The sequence below is a fragment of the Halyomorpha halys genome, unplaced genomic scaffold, assembly GCF_000696795.3.
Source record: "Halyomorpha halys isolate HHAL.00 unplaced genomic scaffold, Hhal_1.1 Scaffold2136.1, whole genome shotgun sequence".
NCBI classification, from domain to species: Eukaryota; Metazoa; Arthropoda; class Insecta; order Hemiptera; family Pentatomidae; genus Halyomorpha; species Halyomorpha halys.
Genome location: NW_027116144.1, coordinates 110656 through 121728, shown reverse-complemented (window position 1 = coordinate 121728; position 11073 = coordinate 110656). Strand labels below are relative to the sequence as shown.

The following is an 11073-nucleotide window of genomic DNA, read 5'->3' as shown; positions in this document are numbered from 1 at the left end:
TTTTTTCATTATATCATTTTTTAACCAATAAACTTGTCTTAAATCTAAATTTATAAATTGCATTGCCAACTTGTCAAAAATTTTTACATCCTTTTGAAAATATTGATTATACAGTGAATTTCAAAACAGATACAAGAAATTTAAATCAACACTATGCAGAGATATTAAGTAAGATTAATTTATAAATAATATAGGATAAATTGCAAAAAAAAAAGGATTTTTGCTAATGAAATAAAGAGGTTTTTTGAGGGGTGAAAAACGTATATCTACTTTTTTTCACCATAGATATTTTATCCCTCTTGCTAGGTCAGTCATTACAAATTACGTTAATATTGTACTCGTACAATGATACAATGGTGTTGATTATTTATCAATCTATTTCTTCTCTTGAGTAGAAAAAGGAAAATTTATTATTAATGTATTAAATGAGTTCCAATCTATTCAAAATCACAAAAAGCATAAATGGCAAACATATTTTAATATTGTGCTTAACTAGTTTAGAAAATATATACATTTACAATATGTCCCTGTAACTAAGACATGCAATTGAATAAATTTAGACGGATTCACATTGGGTAACACGACTGATCTACCTGTAGAGAATTATTTTATTAACATTTCCAATGTTTTTAGGCCGCTTGTTTTGAAAACATATTTTTAAAAATCTAGAGCCAGTGGTTTTTTTAGATAAAATTTAAATTTACATTTTCGCATGAGTTAGAAAAAAAAACGGATCAAATTTATACTAGTCCAAACTTCACTACAAAATTGGGCTAAATATAGGTTTGTCAAGGAAAATAGGTTAACGCATGACCTATTGAATGCAGTGGATTTAATTTTATAAAATTTATAATAATTATAATGTGGACCTCTACAACCCATGAAGAATCATCGGTTCAATGCTTTGTAAGGAAGCACTGTTAAAAAATAAAATTGATACCAAACTCAATTTACACTAATATCCCAACTTTCCTCCAATTTTGGTGCAAATCAAACTATCAACCAACATATTATCCTCAGGCGCGAACTCAAATATGACTGCAATCGCCTGACAAACATGGAACCATATTCGCATCATGATGTCTACTACGGAAAATGCCAGTAAAAACTTTCAATTCTGTGGCCAAACGTTTTCAATTTCTTTCACGATATGAAAGCTTCCCTACATTGTGAAGGGGAAAAAATACTTTTTAAATAGGACAGGAAATGTATCGCAGTAACCATAAAAAAAATATATCGGTTACTCTACTATACTTATAGGATGTGATTATACGTGTCCAGAATCATGAAATGGTTTTAAAAACAGACCCCTGCTATGTTTTCATTCTTTCAAAATAATTAATTTTTGTAGATTTTTTTTTTTAGCACAAATACCAGTAGCATTGAAAAACTCCAAAGACAGATAGTAAGACATTTTTATTTTCTGTAAACTACAGTATGAGGGATATAAATACCTAGTACTCCAGTGTAATATGTGCCCAGGCATCAACGCGCTATTTTTCATTAAGCTGTTAGAATCTTTTGTTGATCCACAGTTAATTAATAGAGCTAACAAATCATCATTACTTTGTTACTACGGAAATCAATAAATGATTTCGAGCATTTTCTGTCTCCATTTTCTTGTAGTATTTCTAGATTTCCGTAATAGAAGAGGTTGAGAATGAACTTAACAGCATACTGATTATTTTACAGCATCTGTTCCTAAGAACTAACATATGTCAACAGCTTTCGTAAGCTCTTCGATTTCTGTTATTAGCCAGAGTGCTTTTTTTGCTACTTTCTGTCGACTAGCTCATCATGCCTTAAAAGTAAAGTTTAAGTATCTATGTTTCAGTAACCTAACGCCATAAGTTAGTAACAAACAAATCTTCACGTTTTCATTGACAATTTTGCCAAGGATTGTTTATTTTTATAGTATAATCTGCTTATTGAGTACATGCCAACCATCAAACACCTCCCAGATGACTAACAGAGTTCAAATTTATCCGTATTATGATTTAATTTCTTCTGTCCCCGCAGGTTGAAAATTTCTCTTCTTGCTGCCTTGGACAGAAATTTTGCCAAAACTATGTTTTCAAATATTCCAGCGCAAGAAATCGCATTACTTGGCTATGATTTTCTGAAACTATGAAAAACTCATTCAACCATGAAGATAAAAATCTGTAGGTGTTGATGAAGAAATACCTTTTTTTTAACCATTTAAAGTTCTAACATCATGATGCTTAGAAAGAAAATAAAAACGCTATATTTTATGTATAAAATTATAATAACTGAATTTTTAGGCATCCTATTTTCAAAACTAGTTATTTACAAGAGCGTCATTTCGTTTACTGCTGATTGCGATTTTCATTAGTTTTTATGATAATTCACTTTGTAACAGAAATTCAAACTGAGCTACACAAAGAGGTTAGCATTAGGATGGGTCATCACTTCATTCCACTTTTATTATAACTTAGTAAAAACGAATTCTGACAGCTCTTAATACCATTAGCAGCTTCAGGAGCTATGTTGAGAATAAATGGCGTGTAAAATATATGCAGACGAGGAACGTTTCTTTCTAGCAACATTTTTCATTTTGCCTAGCCACTGATATAGCATGGAGGGCCTGTTTTTTTTTAAATTTCTGTGAAACCAATTTCAGTAGCATACCCTACCATCCACTAAATATATATTTTCTAAACAGCCGATAAATATTATTAAGTTCTTTACAGGATATAAAGTTGTATGAGATAAAAGTATAGGGAAGTGAAATAAGAATTAATTCCAATCAAAGATAATTTAAACGCTGAAAATGTGAAATAATTAAGAAAACTGTTATGACCATGGAATTATCTTGATATTTTAGTTAGTTAAAATAATTAGTCTCAAACAAATAATATCATATATATTTACTCAAATTAAGATTTAAATTTTAATTATTCATAAAAGATAGATTATTTAATTCTGTTGACTGCCCAGTTTTTAAATAATTATGATTATTTTATTCGTCAAAATAATTACTGCTAATTGTTTCTTAATCAAGGAAAAGTTTATATATCCATGATTGCTTATGGAATGTATTCTATTAGGATAAATAAATTAATTTTAATTGCTGCTTTCACTATTATTGATATGCAGCATTGCATATAAGTACGTATAAATTTCAGGAGTGCTTGACACATATTTATTGTTTATATTCAGTCAAAGCCCGTAGCATTCTCAGTGAGGACTAATGTATGCTACGATGGTTCGCTGGATGATGACTCTCCTGTCCACGGAAGCGCAGTTTCTTTTGAAGTTAGAGATTTCTTACATATCAAGGTACTTGCTCATTATTTTGTTTGATAGTTAATTAATATCACATTACAAATATTCATAGATTTTTTTATAGGAAAAGTATGACAACAATTGGTGGATCGGACGACTGGTGAAAGAAGGTTGTGACGTAGGCTTTATCCCTTCGCCAGTGAAGCTTGAGAACCTGCGGCTGCAGCAGACTCAGGCCCGCAACTCCAAACTCTACCCCTCGAAAACCTCCTCCTCGAGTAATCTAGGTGCGCTAGCAAATGATGTTCTCTCTTCTTCAAAGAGCGCCAACTCTCGTGGCTCCACCCCTCCCACCCCTGGTAAACCCTCACACTTTTTTCACCTTTTTTGTTTGTCATTGTTGTGATATTTTGGTGTTTTTATTTTTATTTTTCAAATTTGGATTTTAAATGGATTGCTTTAATTTTTTTTTTATTTTGAATTTGTTTTTTGTTTGGAAAATACACACCATTTTTGCAATACCCCAATCAATTATTTTTGTGTGAGCTTTTTATGTTTATTTATAGAATATGAGATTATACATCAAAATATAATTATTTTTTTAGAGTTTATTTTTATTTTTATTCATTGTTGGATGTTATTTAGTTTTGTTTTTAAATGTGTTGAAGTATCGATTCCCAACTTTTTTTTGTATGTGCACATAAATCCCTTCCGAGCCTATCATCATAGCACTCCCTTGTCTGATAAAACCATCTCCAGCTATTCCTTGAAGGTAGAATTACTATAGTGTAAGATGTAAAATTATAGAAGTAGTTAGAAAAATATTTTTCAGTTTTCCTAAGTTGATTATTGCATAACTTTTTATTTCTTCCTTTATAAAAATAAGCTATTCTGATTTCTCTTCAAGAGTAAATATTTGACACTTGAAGAATTTGGAGTAAGGTTTATAACTAGTCTGGTTGATTATTGCTCTATGGACGTAATAAGTTGGTAACTTCAAGATTGGCAGTTTCGACTATTTACTAGTTGGAATAATAATTTTTCAAAACCAGGTGAAGATTCAGATTCACTTGGAAACGCAAGGCTTCAGGGAAAAGCTACCCTTACCACCCCTCCTGCTAAAGAGAAGCGGAAACCGTTTTTCAAGAAACAGGAAACGACAACGCCTTATGATGTCGTACCATCCATGCGACCAGTGGTGCTTGTTGGACCTTCACTTAAAGGATATGAGGTCACAGACATGATGCAAAAAGCTCTTTTTGATTTCCTCAAGCACAGATTTGAAGGAAGGTATGTATTACAAGAATATTTACTTTATAATTATGTTATTAAGGTTAGATTGAAAAATACTTGCTGAGTATGGGACACTTGGTGATTTTAATCGAGGATTAAATTTAAAACTACCAGTAAATGTTTCTTTTATAGCTGTAAAGTTCAATCATAACCAAAACGTTTTAGGCTCATTCACTATCAAAAAGCAGGACTGTCTAAATAGATTAGTTTTATACTTAAAGTAGTTCCAAAATCAATGCTGCAACACAGAAGAACAATTGCATACCTTTACTTTGCAAAAAGGAACAAACAACAAACAATTTTTTGTATATTAAGTTACTCATCTATATAACTACATGAATGCTTAATTTAGGAAATATTTTCTACACATTTAGGGATGTTTTTTAAATTCTGCATTGGTCCTTCCTATTATCTCATTTGTAATCTTACCTGACTGCCCATAACATTATATCAGTATTCAATAGAGTAAAAACTTTTTTTTTTAACAATTAATAATTTATTTACAGATGCACAAAAGTGCAATTTGTTTTACTTGCTAAATAGAAGTTTTAAGTCACCAGTAAAATTATTATAAAAAATGAACTAAAAAAAAAGATTTAGTAACCTGAATAAATATTATTTCAAAAAAATAGAAGTCAATCTTTTACTATTGTAAATATGTAAATATACCATTGTCTGTTGTAATACGATTCAATCTTATTTTAAATTATTTTGTTATTTAAAGTATTTAGAGTTAAAAATTAGGATATTTAATCACTCTATGATAATTATGTCTAATTTGTTTTCTATTTAATGTCCATTATAGTTAAGTATCTATTTAAATTTACTTTATTTCATTTGACAGCTTTAAAATTGAAGGAAAGCTATTGTACAAGGTCATGTGAGAAGAGTTGATAATAAAACCTTGGTTGTTTTTTTGTTTTTTTCAGAATCATAATAACCAGAGTTATGGCTGACATATCACTAGCCAAACGTTCATTGTTGAACAACCCATCTAAGAGAGCAATAATGGAACGGTCAAATTCTAGGTCAACATGCTTGGCTGAAGTGCAAGCAGAAATCGAAAGAATTTTCGAGCTGGCAAGGACTTTGCAAGTAAGTGTATACTTATATGAGTTTGTTTGTATTCCTAATACTTTTCTTAATTTTTATTGGAAATTCAGTACTTTAACAAAATATTAAGTTATAGAGTATAGAAAGTTGATAAGAGTCGGTTTCCAAAAGAAAAAAAAGGCTTGTTCTGATATAAATCAAAACCACCTGCAAACAAACTTCGAATTTGGATCAGAAAACTACTGCACATGCATCATGCAGTTTGACGATAATACTGACTTATGTTGAAACTAAACAAAACTAAAGTATGGTTGTATAAACACAACAACAACAAGATTTAATCAAATGGCCAAGAAACCATTTTGGTAAGGTTCAGTTATTTGGGGGAGAACCTTGCTCAGTGAGTTATACGTTGTGCTACTAATTCCAAGGACCCGGGTTCGGCTGTGGCAAAACATTGTTTATTTTATAACTGTAGCTATAAGTCAACCCTGTGGGTTTAGGAAGTCCTTCAGTGCCCACCCAACCTCATAAAGTGAGTACCCTTAATTTGAGAAAAATCAGGTGGTTAAGCGTGATCTTGAAAAAATCACCTCCTTGTATTACCGTTGCTCTAAAAACTACTTCCTTAGTCAAGAAACCTTGTTATGTAAAAAAATTACACCAAATATTTCTGAAATATTTTATTTGGTACAAATAAATAACTGGATCATTCTCTGAAAAGATGTATTTTTGTGTGTATTAAGAATATCTTAGTACATAGCAATGATATAACAGAGTTTTTTTTTGTTTTTTTTACTTCTATAAGATCAATAGATATTGTCTCTGAGTTCAAATTTTTCTATTTTCAAGCATGCATCAAACTCCAATTCTCATTAATTTGGGTGTCCCCAGAGTGACCAATGTGACTTTGAGTTAGTACAATCAGTAGTAAGATCATTTTTAATGGAATGATTGATGACTCAGAGTTTTTTCATTTCTCCTAGGACAAATATCAGTAATCATAAACTAAATAACTGAAATAGAAGTGCAGTATGGAAGGAATGAAAATAGCTGTGTCCTCAAGTATTTGTCTCATAAATCATAAATCTGGCCATGTGATGTGAACAGTATTTATGTAAATAGAACCAAAATATCAGAAGAAAAATTCTGTTTGTTAGCTCTAGTTTAAAGCTTTGCCTCTCTTTTCAACCCCTAAATTTTGCTCCACAGCACCCAATATCATCAAAAATGTTGAGTGAAGTGATAAAAACGTGTCCATGATTCTATTGTTCCTCGCTAATATGACCTTTCTCAGCTCAACAAGGATAAGTATTTTAATTTATTTTTTTGTTCATTTTTACCATACTTAAGCATTATCTATTCTCATGAAGTATTTTGGTCATACAGGGCATTTTATTGAAATTTCTCATTCACCTCGATCTCAATAATGTGTTTTCCCATCCTTTTTGCACTCTTATATACATTTTCATTTTAAAAAATTTACGTATACCTGGGTCCAGTCCCCCAAGAACTCCATTTTGAATTGAGTTAAAAACTATAATATATAATATCTCATAATTTTATCATATTCCGCAATAGGATGTACCCCTAAGAAGAATGGCTTGGGTTTTAGCATAATTTTCCCCCACACACCCCATACCATGTGGTGAAAAAGATCTTTATGACATCTTTCTGCCTCTTGTTTGACCATGGCACTACTATTGACTTAAATCATATACCTTTTTTTTTCTCAGCTCTTAGGGTGAATTGGCAAGAAACCTTCAAGAGGTGTCAAATATTTTCACATATTCACCTAGTACCACCAAAACATATTTCAATGAAATTGGAGTTTCCACATCCTTATCCTTATCCTTCTCCTGTTAGCTGGAAGTAAGCAGTAACTTTAGTTAGCAAGTAAACAAAAAGAATTAGCGAGAAGTAAACAGTAACTGATTTTGGAGAAATCACATATATAGGACCAGCCTGCTGTATTTTAATCTCTCAACTTACTTCTGTTATCAAGCATTTATGAAGAGTGTTTTATTCAGCTCTCTTATCATCAAAAGCCCTCATTTACTCAGCTTGTATATTTGTGTCCAGAGTCAGAAAAGTCCCCCTGGAGAGTACTGAGAATTTTTTTATAACATTTGGTGATTGTCACTCCTACCTTTTCTGTTAGATGGTGAATAATTCTCTCGCTTATTTTTTTTTATTGTTTTCTCTACCCATCCTTAGAGACATAAATTTCTTATGATGGTCTATCTCTCAGACATAATTTTCCCTAGAGTTGTATCTTCTTAGAAAAAAGAAAACCAATTATTCAATTTTCAGTTCTTCTTCAGCAGCATTTGGGTTCCAAATCTTTGAACTTAATCAGCCTTTCCAATGGGTCAAATAATCCTTCCTTGCTCTAAACCTAAAAGCATCTTTGAATCCACAGCTTTTATTATAGATTCTAAGAAGCTTTGAACATTTTGTGTTATTTTTTATTTCTAATTTTTTTCTCTCACTACAGTTTATATTTACTGATTGAATCAATTAGCCTTTTGTGTCGAAATTTCAATTCCATAAGAAAGGTTTCATCCTTCCAAGTATCGAGGAAATGTCTCACTCGCAACAGATGCATATTTTGCTAAGTAAACCTTTCAATACAATTGAGTAAATAATATTGTCCTTCATCAGGACATGTCCTCTAGAGCAATAGTTCTAGGGGTACTTGCCCTATAAGATTGAAATGCTAATGTTATAATTGAGTATGGAAAGCTAATAAATGGTTTTAAAACTAATTTATAGTCTTTATATTTTATTTAATCAATTAAGTATATTTTTATCTTTACAGCTTGTTGTTCTGGACTGTGATACAATAAACCATCCTTCTCAATTAGCCAAGACTTCTTTAGCTCCAACTATAGTTTACTTGAAGATATCTTCTCCTAAGGTATGTTAGTTTTAGTTTAAATAACTATTTCAAAGTATTCAGAGTATTTCTTAAGCTCTAATGAGCTTACCGTAGTGATGTGATGCTGATTGCAGAACTGGCGCACAATAGGCCTTACTGGCCATAGTTTTTCGTCGTTGGTTGGGGCTTTTGGGCATAAAACCATGAGGTCATCAACGCTCACACTGGCCTTAGTGCTTTTGTGCCAAATTAAAAAAAAAAATCAGAATATTTTTTTGGAATGTGTGACTATATCCATGTGTATTGTAGCTGTATTGATATTCAAACATTTCAGATAGTATTTTGTTTTTTCATGGATTTAGAATACTTTTCTGATGACCAGCCCAAATTTGATAATACTTGATTAACATGTTTCTCTTAGTACAACTAAAAATACTTCAGGATTAAATCCACAAGTATTTCAGCTATTTGAGGGAGATCAAAATTACTTTCTAATAACTAGCCCGATTTTATGAAACTTGATATTCATATTTCTCAATTATCATGTTTTTTTTGTTCTTTATTTCCCCCTTCCTGGCCATTTCTGACATACACAAAGGGGGAGAATATTATCTAGAGGTAACTCCTAGATAACACCCTATTCTAACCAGAGTGACAATGTGGGGAGTCAAGTTTTCATTCCATGGGATCACCAAAAAATAAAAGCCAACCCCTCTCCTTAGGATTGACTTTTAAGCCGGATTCAAATGGGTACTACTGCAGTCATGAGGTAACTAAGGTTGACACCTTAACTCCCTAAAAACAGCCTTATCTCAACTATCATTTGTGCATGTCTCCCAAGTTGAATCTATATTAAGCTGAATCTCTTCTAAATAATCTCATTCCGTTAATAATTTGGACCCAAAAAAACCCAAGATGTTTAATGTTCAAAATCAGATTTCACCAAAAAAAAAATAGTTTTGAACTCCCTATCCCCATGTTACATATGGATGGATTCAGCCCTTAAGTACTTGACAATGAGATAATGTACCAAATTTTATTAAAATTTTGCTAGTCATAAGAATGTTGTTCTGAACATATCAAGGACTATTTACCTAATATATATTGCTGAATATCAGTTTTGCAATAATAAAACAACAGTAGTCCAATGACTTTTAGAGCAGGAATTACAAATTTTGAAAATTAAGGAATGATCATGATCTGTATTTATATAAATTTTCATAAAATTCTAAACAAATGTAGGTACAAATTTACTATTAATAATTAAATAGCAATATAGACTAGAATTTTATAACCCAGAAGGCAACAGGTGGGGCTGTCAGATCTAGAGGCAACCAGTATATTCTAACCAGAGAGAGACAACCAAGAAAAATAATCAAAACAAGAAAGACGTTCAGCAAATCATATGATCGGATTGATGTTAGCAGCCTAAAAATGGAAAATAAACAAGAAGAATACCGGTCACTGCTCGAAAGTCGCCTCCAAGAAGTAAATGGGGAGAGTACGCTGGATAATCTCTAAAATGTAATTAAGAACTGTATTCCGAGTACAGCAAGTGAAGTATGTAGATACCAAAAAACAAGGCCCTATGCAAAGAAAACAAAATGGTGGAGCGATGATGTCAAAAGAAGTGTCAAGCTCAAGAAGGAGTCCTGGAAAAATTAAAAATTATAACAGAACTAAATTACCTCCTCAATGGGATGAATATGTCAGAAACCGAAATGAAACTAAAAGATACTTATATCTAGGAACTGTGATAAGTAAAGATGGTAAAATAAACCACGAGGTTCTAAATCGAGTGAAGAAGGCCAATGGAGTGTACTATCAGATTTCCAAAACTCTTATAGGCAAGCAAGAAGTAAGCAGAGATGCCCTCCAAAAACAAAACCTGCCTTGAGGTTACATGTAAACATCGATTTTCGCACAACAGTTAGGGATTTTTCCAAATGATTTACTTTCTGAATATTATTCATTAGCACTATTTCTTGATTTCTATTTTTCCTTTAATTTTCTATATTTTCAATTATGAGGGGACAAGTTAAAATAGTTGATGACAAGTTAAAATAGTTTTTATGATATTTGAATCTGCTCTATGTGGCCTTGATTCAACGTACAGCCATCTTGGTTTTGTTGTTGTATCACGAAGTTATTATAAACAATGAAACTTGGTTAGCTTGCTTTTTGGATAAACAAAACAAATGAACAATATTAAAATGATACATAAAATAAAACATATTATAAACCCTTTATACATCAAAATATATTATTTACTCAAAAAGAGCATATTACATTTTATTTAAATCTGTGTTCCTCCTAGTCCTCCTGTATGGATCAGAAAGCTGGACAGCCCTCTACAAGCACATAGGAAGAATAATGTCAGCAGAAATGAGATTCCTCCTAAGAATAGTTTGGTTAGACCAGGAGAGATTGTGTCAGAAATGAAAGGATTCGAGGATCTGGATATGAAATCAGTGCGAGACACAATGTAAGAGTGGCAACTGAAGTAGTTTGGACACGTCTGTAGAATGAATGATACCAGGAAAGCCAGGTAGTATTTGAAGCAAGGTCGGAAGGAAGACAGCCTCGTGGCAGACCCAGGT

At 31.8% G+C, this 11073-nt stretch overlaps 1 protein-coding gene across 6 annotated transcripts in view; it reads left to right on the top strand.

Annotated features, from left to right (window-relative positions):
* The window catches only part of Ca-beta (Ca2+-channel-protein-beta-subunit), an 84603-nt gene that overhangs the window by 61570 nt on the left and 11960 nt on the right, over positions 1-11073 (top strand). For 5 of the 6 annotated variants that reach the window (XR_001344745.3, XM_014436867.3, XM_014436865.3 and 2 more), the window contains exons 3-7: positions 3181-3300; positions 3371-3605; positions 4299-4536; positions 5469-5634; positions 8414-8512. Coding sequence is in view for 5 of the 6 variants with exons in the window: in XM_014436867.3 (XP_014292353.1) it covers positions 3181-3300; positions 3371-3605; positions 4299-4536; positions 5469-5634; positions 8414-8512 (858 nt within the window). In the remaining variant the exon portion in view is untranslated. The remainder of the gene's footprint in view (positions 1-3180; positions 3301-3370; positions 3606-4298; positions 4537-5468; positions 5635-8413; positions 8513-11073) is intronic. The other variant, XM_014436870.3, reaches the window with a different exon arrangement.